This window comes from Thunnus albacares, chromosome 13, assembly GCF_914725855.1.
Source record: "Thunnus albacares chromosome 13, fThuAlb1.1, whole genome shotgun sequence".
NCBI classification, from domain to species: Eukaryota; Metazoa; Chordata; class Actinopteri; order Scombriformes; family Scombridae; genus Thunnus; species Thunnus albacares.
Genome location: NC_058118.1, coordinates 29,003,180 through 29,017,477, shown reverse-complemented (window position 1 = coordinate 29,017,477; position 14,298 = coordinate 29,003,180). Strand labels below are relative to the sequence as shown.

Below are 14,298 nucleotides of genomic sequence, written 5' to 3'. Positions count from 1 at the left end.
ACAAATGTTTGCCTGAAAGGCAGGATACCACACTCAAGGTCTTTGCACACCAAGTCCGTTTTTTTCGTCCGAAATTGCCGCATGTTAAAAAAATAAATACGACATCACGTTGTGTCAATCACGTTTACACACCGACTCCAAAAGTTTCATCCGTCATTAAAGTTTTCGGAGCAGGTTTGATCTTCTGCGTTTTTTTGCATCCGTCAAAAGCTTTTACAGAGTTGTTTGACCACTCAGAGCCACCGTACATGCAAACCACACAGCCTCGAAACACTGATACTATCAGCCCCAGCAGAGAAGTTATACACAGACTGATCACAGGACAACTATTGATCATGATCTTGTCTGTATGTTGCAGCGTTTTGAGGCTGTGCCCTGAATATCTGCGGATCCAGTCGAAAGGCTGATCACCTGTGATCACCTGTGATCAGGTGTGTGTGTGTGTGTGTGTGTGTACTGCCAGCCGCTGTACAGGATCAATTGGATCGTGGTAATTGGTGGTCTTCTTTTTACTGTGTGGTTCTTTCTTTTTCTTTCAAGAATTCAGAGGACCACAAAATCATCCTCACTGCTTGACGACTCAATTTTGCCTCATATTGTGAATTTTCGCAACGAATATAGTAATAAAACGCATCGGACTCAGTGTGCAAGGTTTCTGTGCATAACAATTTTTGTTTTGATTAAAAAAAACAAAAAAAAAAACGGACTCGGTGTGCAAAGACCTTCAGACATGTAGAACACTCCAACATGTTTTGGAAAGTGATCAGTATTAATATACATATAAATACTGGCACTGCTCTCAGAACTAATATATACACAATGAGCAAAAACATTGATGAAGATTACAGAGACTTTTCTACCAAGTTGTATTTATTACAGTTATGATTAATTCTGTCATAAATACTAAAGTACTCTATTAAAAAAAAATATTGAAAACAGAGCACAAGCAATAATATAATCTGACATCATTAACTTCAAGGTTTTCTTAAAGTCAAAAGGACTGTTATGGTAACGTCAGGATTTTTGACTTGGCAGTTCAACTGCTGTCAGGGAATTTAGAGAACTGGTCAGAATGCCAAAATGCAGCATATTTTCCTAAAGCAGCATGGGGGCCTCTCAGTTGGTTATTAATTAATGTACTGTAATAAGAGAGAATTTGGAGGCACACTATGGAAAACAGGGCACTGAAACTAATTACGAATGAGAGATTACCAGTATCTAGGGACTTTATTTCTTCTAACCAGCACCTTTCTCATCATGCCATTCTGTGTTTTGATTAAGTCGTTCATTTATGCACAGCACACAGGACTAAACCAGTTATCTTGTGTTAATAAGTACATGCAGATAATTCTTCTTTCATGGTGTAAAAAAGTATATGAATGTGCCAAAAAACCACAGCATCACACGGAAATCCTCTCTCAGTAGATGATACAGTGATAACATCCACTATACTCGTGACAAGACAAGGAAATCCAAAAGAGGAAGTAGCAGCCAGTAAAACAACTGTTCTGTCATTGTATATCATTATGAATACAGCATGTCTGTGCTCTTGTAGTCTGGTTGGTATGATGTAGAACAAGAATATGAATGGTGGACGGAGCGTGACCAGGAACAGGAATGGAATGATGAATGATGAATAACAATCCGATGAAAATTAGTGACAGCTATTACCAAATGATCAGCAGGATTTTCTGATTACAGCAGCATTAAATCAAAATCGCTCTGGATAGAGGGGGGATGCTGACAGGCAGTGAATGGAAGAAGATATTTTGTGACAACTGTGAGGGGTGGACGCCAAGTCTTGTCTTGCAGGTAGAAGATGTGATTCAGTGACTGGCAATACAGCCGTGAATGCACCATGATGTGTGAATGCTTCCACTGATTGGCGATGATAAATGACACAGTTAATGTGACAAATTAGGGAAGTTAAGCTTGGTCACAAGAGGTTTGAGCTCAAATGTACGAGAGCGAAACACTCAGCTAACACTGGATGGAGCAAACCACAAACATATGGGTTAAAAAGAGGGTGGTAGTAGAGGGAAATGGTTTGTTTTATTGAGAGTATGAATGTACCAGCAATCTACCAATTAGCTATTGATATTTCTTGTGAACCAGTGAAAATTTTGGCCTGATGTGAAGCAAGAGGAAAGTTCAGAGTGTCACCAAAAATGTTATTATCCTTTGGAAACTGTGATTTGGGGGCTTGGTATTGTTGTGGTGTTGTGCTTTGAACAAATGTGCCAGATGCACCAATCAAGCCTCCAGAAACAGTTAAATATATCCATGGTATCAAAAGTACTTGGCTGAAAAGGCTCTTCAAGGCTTTAACACTTTTATTGAACCAAAAATTGCTCAGATTGCAATTTACTTCCAAGGTGCACGGAGTAGGGAAAGAAGTCTAGAGAGAGATGAGAACTCCTACTCAACTACTTGTAGTATGAACAACAACTTTATTAGTTGACTGATGCGTTTTGGCTTGTCGCCTTCATCAGGGTCATCATAAAACCCATTACAAACACCAATGAATAAAGTAAGTTGGGTATGAAAAAGGTAAAAAAAAATATAAAAGACAACCAATCATATACATCCAGACACATATCAGCCAATGAGGCGTCTACAAAGATGGGTTGGATTTATGGTCATGTGGCTTCAGGCCAATCGTTGTCCAAGATTAACAGAGACAAGGGGAGTGTCCAAGAAGGGACATGGGTGACACCGTATTTGGTCCATTAACTGAATGGCTGACTAGCTCAGGTTTTGTGTCAAATTCTGTAACTCTTAAAAAATATTTATTTCCTTCAGTGGTGCTTTTTTTTGCCTCTTTATAAGGGCACAAGCAGATCTATAGCCTGAAAATTGTAAGATCTGGCAGAATTAAAGCTTGTGATTTATCATAACATTACAAAGATGTCTGTTCTCCTTTTATCACAAGGCTTCTAGTTGGCTGAATGAGTGAGTGAGTGAGTGATGAAGTTGCACCATTGTTGGCTAAGTGTTGGAGTTTTCTATTATGTCATCATGGGGCATTTACAGTGCTTCCACTCATAGCCCTATTCAGACCGGATGTATTACCTGTTACCTTGAAAGGCAGCTGGATTTACACGAGAATCCATCTTGTCAGGCTTCAAGTTATGTGCTTTTGGCCAATCAGCGTTTGCAAATTCAGCCGCCTCGCTAGGTTAGACGGTGATAGACGGTGATAGACAGATGGTTCATCCAATTACCTGCCAAGTATTTCCTGAAAGTGTCTACCCTTTTCCAAACAGTTTCCATGGATGACTTCTCAGATGGTTCTGTGTAACAAACCATCTGGTGTGTCAGGTTATATTACCTAAGGACCTCATGTGATTTAGAAATTAATCACATGGAGGTGAGGGGGTTCGTGAGGCGCATTCGCATGGGATAAGCAAAGTCTATATTTCACTCGAATTTACTGACATTATCCCCCTGGATATGTGTGACAATTTGACAGGCTGCAAAATTTTACAGTCTTGTCTCTACATGACCTAAATACATAACTGTGATGGAAACAGAGGACAGTGTGCGCAGAGAGACTGTGTTTCCTGCTCCAAGCTCTCAGCTCTGGTATTAAATGCAGAGAAGTCGGCTAAACTCCTGTTTAAACAGACACATACCACACATCCTCCTCTACCGCCAGTGTGATCGACTTTTCGGCTGACAGCACTGTCAGCAGCCGACAGGAGAAGACGCTCTGCGGCACGTTAGGATTTTATAACTGAACTAACAGCAGGACGCAAATTTTTTTTAAATTTCTTTTGACATTTTCACATCACAAACGATGAACAATAGCATTAAAATACGAGTCTTGCTGGTAAAACATGAGACTAATGTAGGTTGTTATATCAGTTTAGTATAGGTTCTCAGATCTTTACACTGGCTTCCTGTCTGTCAAAGAATTGACTTTAAGATATTGCTGTTGGTTTATAAAGCAGTGAATGGTTTAGGGCCAAAATACATCTCTGATCTGCTGCTACATTATGAACCATCCAGACTTCTCAGGTCATCTGGATCAGGTCTGCTTTCTGTCCTCAGAGTCAAAACTAAACATGGTGAAACAGCTTTCAGTTTTTATGCTCCACATATCTGGAACAAACTCCCAGAAAACTGTAGATCTGCTGCGACTCTCAGTTCTTTTAAATCGCAGCTGAAGACTTTTCTGTTTGCCTTTCATTAAACCACATTAAGGGTTAATAATTTACACTACACTGTTACTTTTATTCTCTTGTTTTATCTGTCTTATTCCCTTTTTAGCTTCTTTTTATTTCCAAATTTAACACTTTTTAATTGTTTTTATATGTCTTTTTTACTTGTGTTGCTTTTATATTCTGTTTTAATGCCTTTTATGCTCTATGTAAAGCACTTTGAATTGCCTTGTTGTTGAAATGTGCCATAAAAATAAACTTGCCTTGCCTTGCCTAGGTGCGCTTGCTGTAACTACAGTCACTGGGTGAAGATGAGCCTCCTGAATTTGCACCCAATGCTGTGAAAACTTTCCACTATAATTTCCACTGTAGCCTCCAGATGAACATTTAATATTCAGGAATTCAACAAATTGGCAACATTTTTACACACCCATACACAGTCCAGTCATATACTGGGTTCTGACCTAGTCTTGTGATACTACTGTCACTCACTGTCATTCTATTTAATTCTTTGAAATGTCACTAATATTTATCATGGTAATGCCAGTGACAATAAAAAAATCTATCTACAATATAATTTGTCTTTTTCCTGGCATGATACCAGAATGGAGACACGCCACCAGGGGAAACAGTGTTGGCATGCATTTTAAGTTTTGGCACAATCACCAGCTTTACAAGGCTACTTTGGCTGCATTGCGCAGTCAGGTTAAAGTAATGTTTCCTCATGCTGGATTTCATCCATCCTCTCTCATAGTGATTTTGTGCAAATTCCAAAGGTTTGTGATTCCAAGTCCTTTGATTAATTTCACAGGGCTTAATGTGCTCCAATGACAAACACATTTTGAGGTTGAAATGCTGTCGCTGTTTCATATTTCATGAATTCTTTCATATTTTATTGTGAATTTAAAACAATTAAACTAGGCCTGTTATGTGTGCATATGCCAATTTTAGATCCATCACTTCCTTGGTCAAGAAGTCTAAAAGTGCTCACTTGGCTTGAGTGCATTGCAGGCAGAAAATCTTTCAAGTTACCTTCAGGAAACTGATAGTAATTAGAGGCTATAAATTGCAACTGGAACGGTTGTAGCTGTTACACTGCCAGTCTAAATTTCACATTAGGTAGATGGGTGATGCATTTTGTTACTGATTGGCCTTGCTAATCATTCTTTTATCAGATTGTCAAACAAAGCAAAGAACATACAAATACCAACAATGAATTAATCCTGCTAAAAGTGTGTTCAGACTGAATGCAAAGCAAAGTTTTGTCTTGCTTTATTGGTGTATATTTGACCGCTGGGGGTTTTTGTGCAGTTTATTTAGCCCAATGTCATGTCAAATGTAAATTGAAGTCTCAAAATCAAATTTCCAAACTGCAAAGATGTTAAGTGTCTGTATGTGTTGACAGCTCAGTCTGAGCCTGATCTTGAAACTTTCTGTTACATTCCTCTAGACCTCTTTCACTTTTTTTCTGGTCTCCTTACATGAATAACTCAATTCAAGTCCTAATATTTTACTTGTTGAAAGCCAAGTTGAAGTTGAAACATTTTCATCTCGTGAGGACGCATCCTTCCCCTCATGTCAAGTTTGGGAAAAAATGCTCTACAGTACATGGCAGCTTTAAGACACAATTCATCAAACTGCACTAGCTGAATACAGCTGGACAGAGCATGTGGAGTAAAGTAGGCCGGTATGGCCCGAATATTGTGCAACTGAGTCCCTCTGTGTCCTTTGGGACATAAAAGGACAGGTGCTGTCACTGTGTGTCTCCAGGAATAGTAAGTTATCGTTACATGCGTATATTATTTGTAACATTCACACAACTGTGTTGGACAATGTAAGGCAGGGGTTTTAAACAGTTTTTTGAACTGAATTTTGCTGTGAGAGAGCGTACAAGAGGATGCGCAAAAGAGAGACAGTGGTCAGAGGGAAACTAGAAGTCAAAGCTTCACCTTAATAATCACATCACGTATGATGACCGACTTAAAATCAGTATATTGCTGTTGGGAACGTGACAGGAAGTGTTGAGAAAAATGCAGCACAGACTGCACTGAGTTCAAGGACATTACTGTAAAATATCCTTTAATAGCCTATACATTTAGACAACTATTATTTAATTATTTCTTGCCAAATAACATTGTTTCCTCTAACCTGGTAGCAAATGGTTCAAGGTATCAGTCTGCAGCCTGGGAGATGAGAACGTCTGATGTAAAGGAAATACGAGTATCTAACTTCTATTTTTATGATAAAATATATGAAGATGCAGTATCAAATGCAAACTGAAGCACCAACCACAGTATAGTCCTACAGTATGAAGTGTTCTTCCTGAATCCACAAACCTGCTAGAGGCAGCAAGGTAATTATCTGTTTATTGCATTCACAGCAGGAAAATTATCCCTCTGAAGTGACTAATCCGTCTAATGCTCACATGATGCATGTTGTCAGAATATACCGTTAAGATTTTTTTTTTTTAAATTATGAGCTGATAGGAGCATATCAATAGACTTAGGGATGAGATTCTCTCTTCAGGTTAGCGACTGCCAAAATGCTGCGACCACTGTAAAGGATGGTATTCATAGCTCCAGGGTGCGATTTGTGACAAAAAATCAGAGGGGGAATGTTTTTGAGACGTTTTTACTCATGAAAATAAATCAGAACCACAGTGGGCCAATATAGACTATGGAATCTATTAGGCTATTTCTTGCAGCTGTAACATTTATAAAATAATTATGAACTTTAATAAAACAATTACAAAACTTGAACTTGAACCACTGCATTTGCAGGAATATTTTAAGCTAATTTAAAAAAAAAAAAATCAGCAATGAGAGGTCAGATATGATCATATATAACAAAACAAAAAGTTAAATTATAATTTAACATGCCAGATACCCTTTCAGTACTATGGATAGCGCCACTCGATCAGACATGATAATAATCTTGTCATTCTGGAAAGTCAGTGCTTAATTCAGCTCTATGCACAGCAAACTTCAATATTGAATAGAAAATAATTACATATTTACAATAATAACATTCCATCATCATAGAAATAAATAGACTACAGTATATGCCTGCTTGTCAGACTAAGAAAACAGTCTGCTTTGACGATGGACTTCTTTTCTGTGGAGGGGTCATCCGCAGCGTGTCGCCTCTCTTTTACCCGAATCTCTGCAAATCTGCATCATCACGTAGCCAAGACGCAGTATTATCTCTATCGTCACGTGAACGCTGACAGTGAAAGTCCATCTCTGATTTTATTGTTGTTTGCACCAATGACTGTTCTCACATTGCAGCACTTACATTTTTTTTTAAATAACTTATTTTAGATCTTTTATATAGTCTATGGGTGAAGCAGCATAAAACACTATGAGGGGGATACATTTTTGTCCTCACTGGAGATAAAAATAACTCAGCAGAGGCGGGGATATATAGACCAGAGGGGGGTAAATCCCCACCAAACCCTTAGCAGATCGCACCCTGCATAGCTCACACACCTCAAGAAGCCTTTTACGCATGTTCTACTGCCAAAGCTTTAATCCAGTGTTATCTCCATTGCTCCTGAAGGACATGAAGAAAAGACAAGGATATACACCAGAGCGTGACAAAGATGTATAACCCTTATGTGGCTTTACGTGCAAAGGCTTTGTTACTGTTATATCATATTCATCCTGAGAGCAAGTGCCCACTCATTTCCAAAGTGGATTATCACAGCAGTTTGCTAGAGCAGCATAACTGAGCTCAAAACAATCTGATTTTGAGATAGAGGGATAGAGGGCTTCTAGATTTTAACACAGCAAAAATTATGCTAATTTCACCAAACTCATTTTCAGCTTTTAAACTAATTCTCACTTAATTTTCTTTGAATTATCAATGAGCACTCCACATTGTAATTCCACAGAAGTATTACCTTTTAAATGCCTGTGATTAATAGGGTCTAAAGTGTTATATACTGTATACCCTTAATAACACTGAGGAATACCATGCAATTGCACTGCCTTGAAATTGGTTTTATGGCAATCTGCACAACCCCCCCTCTAGCATTCATGATAGAAATGTACAAAATCTTTACTGCAATTCTGTTGGAGGCTGTCAAAAGTTTAAAAAGGTCACAGAATCCAATCCTTAATGTAAAAAGAGCTAATTCACAGGACTCGATAAGAAGTTCAGAATATATGATTACAGCGAGCAGTTTGAGCTGATTGGCCAACTCATCGGCTACTGATGATCTGAGATAAACTGGACATTAAACTCACTGAAGTAAGTCTGAGACTGAAAGAGAAATGCAAGTCATTGAGACTTAAATGCTCAAACGAATCTATGTGCCTGTACTCTCAAAGCTACTAATCAGTTTGAAGGAGTTCTGTAGTTATTTAACGATGTTGAGTGTGGAATTAAGCATCAGTCAAGACTCAGTATTATTTCATAATGCCATTAAGGCTGTCTGAAAGTGGTTTTGTCTACCTTTGCTGAAAGAAAACGTTGCATGAATATTCTTTTGTACCTGCTCTCCTTCAGTGAACACTCTGTTTTCAAAACTCCAGGAGATGGTGGGTGTTGGGTCGCCAGAAGCCTCACAGGTCAAGGTGACTTGTTCGTCAAACTCTGAGGCAGTCTGGTTATTCAAGTAGGTAATCTTAGGTTGCACTAGAAGCAAGACAAAAAAAAGTATAATTAAATCATGGGTTTCTAGACACTGATAAGGACACTCCAAAAGTAAGTCTACATTCATTGATACTTTTTTAGCTACTCGGAGGCAGCAACCAGCTGAAAACACATCATTGGACATATTTTCATTTTATTAAGTTGCAAAGGTGATGTTAGAAAGCATGGCAGCAAGCAATTGCCTATTTATGCATAGACAAGGAGAAAAGGAGCAACATCAATATTCATTTCATGTTTTTGGCTACTTGATGAACATTAGTTCAATTATTTATTCTCTGTTGGTCTCTACCAACTCCTGAGGAAAAGATTCTGGCTCCAGAGCTGCTTTAACAGCAGGATGCTAACTTTATCCGCATGCTGTTGGGTAGGTAGCAGACAGTGTGCAGGTTTATCAGAGCTTTTAGCTGAAAATAGCTGCCTGCTGCTGAGAAGCTCTGCAAAGTTGTCTGTTAATTCTTTGTGAGTGTGTCACTGGAAGTAACACCTTTCACATCACACATAAATATTTTATCCATTGGTAATAAAAAAAATGTTAATTAGTGCAGCTTTAAATCACTGTTACATATTGTAACCATTATTATATTAGAGTATAGAGACATTAATAAAGACCAGGATATTGGTTTCATACACCATTAGCCTATAATAGAGCTGCAAACACATGCTTTCATAAGGCTGGTCCAAATTTCCTCATGAAGAGAGACTGTAGTGTGATATCGTTGAATGTCCTAAGGGGTGGCTTAATTAGTTTTCAATTGGACACGCTTCTCTTTAAACTGTATGCTTCACGCTGTGTAAGCCTGCACCCACCCACTGGAAAAGCTGTAGAGGAGCGTACAGCAAATGTCAATAAGTACATAAGAAAAGTCACAGTGTTCTGTATGCAAACATAAGTGAATGAAGTTATTTTCTTACCAAACACGTTCAGGCTGACTTCCTCGGTTTTCTCTCCTGCCTTGTTCTTGGCAATGCAAGTGTAATCTCCTTCATCCACTTTCTTGACATCTTTTATTACCAATTCTGAACCATCCTCATTCAGGCTGTACTTATCACCCATTTCAAGGACAATGTTGTTACTGTAGGAGAGTGAAAAAGAGGAAAAAAGGCAGGGTTCACATCACGAGTGTTTGTTTACACAACTTGAGGGGCCTACAAATAAGTTTCTTAACTCTCTGACAATGATGTGTTTGGAGTTTTATCTCAGGAAGAGAGCAGCTGGTACCCAACAAAGGCTGGGAGCCCAGAAAAGCTGCTGTCCCCTAGCGTATGCCCCTGAGAGCATATCCAACATATAGCTTTTGTTTGCCTAAGCTCTCCTTTAGCCCTCACATCTGTGTTTCTGTGAAAGCCATGGAGCAATCTGACGATGATGCATGTTTTTTTCACATTTGGGAAAATACAGATTTTCATTCTTTAGAAGCAGAAGTCTTTGCTAAAGGTCAGAATCCTGTTTGTAGAGAATTAAGTATTTGTGTGCTTGGAGTAGCAGCCTTCCTGAAGCATTTTACAGACAGACAGTGAATGACAGCCCTGTCAGCAGCCCTAGGAAACCAGAACAAATAGAGCTTTACCCCTCTGTTTTCTCACCGCCTCACCCATCTGTCCTCCCAACAACCTCGCTGTGTGTCACAACTCTCCTCTGGCCATGGATCTGCATTTCCATCAGCCTCCCAACACCTACATCACACATCAGCTCTGCCGCATGGAAAACAGCTGTGAGCATTATCGGAGCCTTCAATCGTCCTATTCAGTCACATCTCTGGAAAAAAAGGTCTTATTTAAAGGTTCCTCTGCACAGCGGCGGTGCTGCTGCATGATAGCAGTGAATGATGCACCATGAATATGAAAGTATATGAAGCAAACAGCTATACGAAGATGAATTAATGTTGGTTATTTATACAACTTTTCAAAACTGAGTTAAACTTTCATGCATATTATAAGCATAAAAGTTTAATTGAGAGATTCAGACTCTTGAAATTTTAATTTATCAAATTAATTATTGATTATCAAGACGTCCGGCATGTAGGACAACAGCTGATGTCTTATACTACTTTACTGTATCTAATTTTAAGCTTGTATCTATAGGTTGTGAAGACTGGTAGTGTTTTGCCTTCTCTGCTGACAAAATAATTAAATATCAAGTTAAACCTAAATAGATTTGATAAGGTATTCATAAGGACTCGGATCAATACTGTATTGATATTAAATGAACATGCTATCTAACCCAAATTGTAGTTGTACCACTTAGGTTTTAGGAAAGTCTAAAGCCCTCAGTAATGTGTGCATCAATTCCTATGAAACACCAGCATCCAACAGAATATGATTATAAACATCTCATGAGCTACAGATCAAACTGCTTTTACCACACAAAATCTAATAAAGTCAAACATGCTGCACATTTTATATCCCAGCTGCTATTTGCTCTTAGTTTAATATATATATATTTTATTCTTTTTTGTAGAAATCATATTTTCATTCTATTTGTTAGGCTCTGATTGGTTATACAGCAATTCTATCTCATAGTTATTATGTATAAATATTTAGTTTTTGGTTTTTTTTAGTTTTTTTTTTTTTTTTTACAAAGAATGTAATTTAATCTAATTTAATTTGGCAAGTGTTGAGATGCCTCATGGGTCAACTACAACATTCCTGGGAATTATTGTTGATGAGAGTTTGAGTTGAAGAGAACAAACCGTCTGAGTTAGCAGAGAAATAAATTAATCTACTGCTATAATAAGAAGAGTTCATGTTTTAATATAGATTGAGTGAGTATTTTTCCTACTACTCTCCACAAAATTTTGGTCCTCCAGAAACATTTTGCTAGGATTGCAACCAGAACAGAGTCACGTATCTCACAAGCTTGTCTGTTTCAGAAACTCCAGATTCTTATGAAATATGACATTTATATTTCTCAAATATGTGTTTTCATTTATAAGAAACATTCAAGTGAAGGGGATATTTTTATTTCCATGACCTTATGCAGGAGACACATGCCTTTATTTTTTGTTTTGCAAGCATTGCTTTGAAATATTGGAACATTCATTCACTAAACTGAGCCCTGTTAAGTGGATAAAATCAATATGTATTTTATTTTTCAAAAATACTTTCCTTTTCTGATTTTTTTTTTTTTTTAAATATGTGGTTTATACTGTCAACATGTACTGTGTACTGATGGCCACATTAATACAGTTGATCATGTAAAACAGTAAAAACCCTTCCTTAAAGCTATAATATGTAATTATTCCACATTAAAATGTCTAAAAACAACTAGACCTATATTATAGAACCTAGTAAGGTTCTTAACTGACTGAACCGACCTGATCAGCTGCAGTCAATTTCAAGAGCTGCTGGAAATCTGTAAATGCTATGGAAAGAAACTTCAGGAAATAAATAGTGCTATCCCACCACTCCAGCACAACAAAAGCAATCCTCACCAACTGATTTCTACCTGCACAGTTAATATTAGTTAAAAAATGCTTTTTATGGAAAAAGTAGAACCAGCAGAACATCTTTTCATTCCACGCTCTTACAGCCGAATGATAAAAATTCTTTTGTAAATGTCCCATTTTTGTAAAATGTTTCATGTGCAAAGCGCAAGGAATAAAAACATATAGAAGTATGACCTCTATGTTCTTGCAGCAGCTTTCAGTCTGAGCAGAATCCATAAATGTGATGTTGAGCTACTTTGAAGCTTTTAGCGAGGTGGTACGGAAAAGGTTCCTTTCAGCACAATGTGTATCTTTTTCAATTTCTTTCTTCTTTAAATTTTCCTTTTACTTCATGTCTCTCTTTGAAATCCAGAAAAAGTGGACTAGAAAAGAAAAAGGGCTTAATTTTTGTGACAGCTCAAATCTGCCCCTGATCTGATCAGGATGTGGATCTGAGCTGACGGCAGCGGTTGACGTACTGTGCCCAGGTGACGATGGGTTCAGGGAAGCCATCTGCATCACAGGCCAACAAAGCTGAGCTACCAACGTCTGCTGTAGCGTTGACATCTGACTGCCTGGCACGGATGGTGGGGAGTACTGAAAGAGAGATACAAGCACATGCAACAGGTGCATTAAAAAGGTATTCTGAAGAGGCTCTGTCCAGACATGTAGATGTAAACAAATAATCTATAAAATATATATGTATGTTCATGTGTTTGTTTGTTTGTCTCTTTCTTCCTTTATTATTATGCCACTTAAACCCTAAATTTGACCCCCTAAACATTTTATAAGCCCTGAAAATTGCAGTGCAACATCACACCTTACAATGTTAAACGATGGGCAATCTATGGGCGTGAACTTTGTGTCAAATAGATGCTTCTGACATCTAAACTATAAGTCTGACCACTTTCAAACCTATATCAATGGATTCGCCACACAATTTCCTATTAAAATATGATTTTTAATGTAAGCTTTGGCCAAAGTCATGGGATTTCACAAAAAGTGGACTCTAAAATCCTCCTCTCCAACTGCTCCTGGTGACGTCACTCCCTCAGTGCTGTGAAACATTCCGCAATACACACTCATTATAAAATCACAGGAGGAGCAAGAAAAGACTTTAAAACTCACACTCTAATATCTCAAAAACAATAAAAGATAGAAAAAACATGTAAATTCAAGATTTGTAGGTCAAAGTCTCGTGACTCATTTAAAGTTCAAATGAAGTCTGTATCTAAAACTATGTGGACGCAGTAAATGTTCAAAAAGATGTGGGTTCGCTCACACTCCATTCAAATATCTGAGTATTTTTCTGTGTCCAGCTGCAGTTACTTATTGTCTCTACACACCTGACAGTACACATGTCAATCAAACTTTTCAAAATAAAAGCACACCACACTAAATATCCCTCATTTTTAAAAAGCAAAATGATGTGATCCCGACGGGCCAGAGTGCGAGGTCCCGACCAACGCTGCTTGCAGCTTTAATTATTATTATTTTTAGATAAAATGTGCATAACTGGCATTTTGTCATGAGAGTGGCAATTATTTCAGCCTACTGATGCTGCTAAACGAAAGGTCAGGGGATAAACAAAATCATTAGGAGTCATCCTCTGGGGATCATGAATATCTGTACCAAATATCATTTCAATATGGCCAGTAGTTGTTTGGGTATCTTGTGGACAATGAACTGACAAACTGACATCATTTGGGGCAATAATGTGCACATATTCCACATAGCCATATTTAAGGTTTAAAAAGTACATTCCCAAGGTTTTCAGGGTCATAACTACTGTACTCTATTAAAAAACTCCTCTTTGAGCAACAGGACAGAAAGGGAGGAGAAAGTTCTTACCGTTAACAACAACCTTGATCATCTTAAAGTCAATTTCTCCCCTCGCCATGACACGAGCCTCACAGTTGTACATGCCCTCATCTGTCTTCTTGATGCCACGGATCTGCAGGTGGCCATTTTCCGGGATCCTGAATCGCACTAAAACAGAAAAGGTAAACAGAACAATAATTTATCACACCAAGATTATACAGATTGTAATGACA

The 14,298-nt window shown here is 38.0% G+C and overlaps 1 protein-coding gene across 17 annotated transcripts in view; it reads right to left on the bottom strand.

Annotated features, from left to right (window-relative positions):
• Positions 1-14,298, bottom strand: part of ncam1a (neural cell adhesion molecule 1a) — a 272,147-nt gene that overhangs the window by 64,349 nt on the left and 193,500 nt on the right. For all 17 annotated transcript variants that reach the window (XM_044370543.1, XM_044370539.1, XM_044370540.1 and 14 more), the window contains exons 5-8: positions 14,096-14,233; positions 12,724-12,841; positions 9,732-9,892; positions 8,659-8,801 (exon numbers count right to left, since the gene is read on the bottom strand). In XM_044370543.1, coding sequence (XP_044226478.1) covers positions 8,659-8,801; positions 9,732-9,892; positions 12,724-12,841; positions 14,096-14,233 — 560 coding nt within the window. The remainder of the gene's footprint in view (positions 1-8,658; positions 8,802-9,731; positions 9,893-12,723; positions 12,842-14,095; positions 14,234-14,298) is intronic.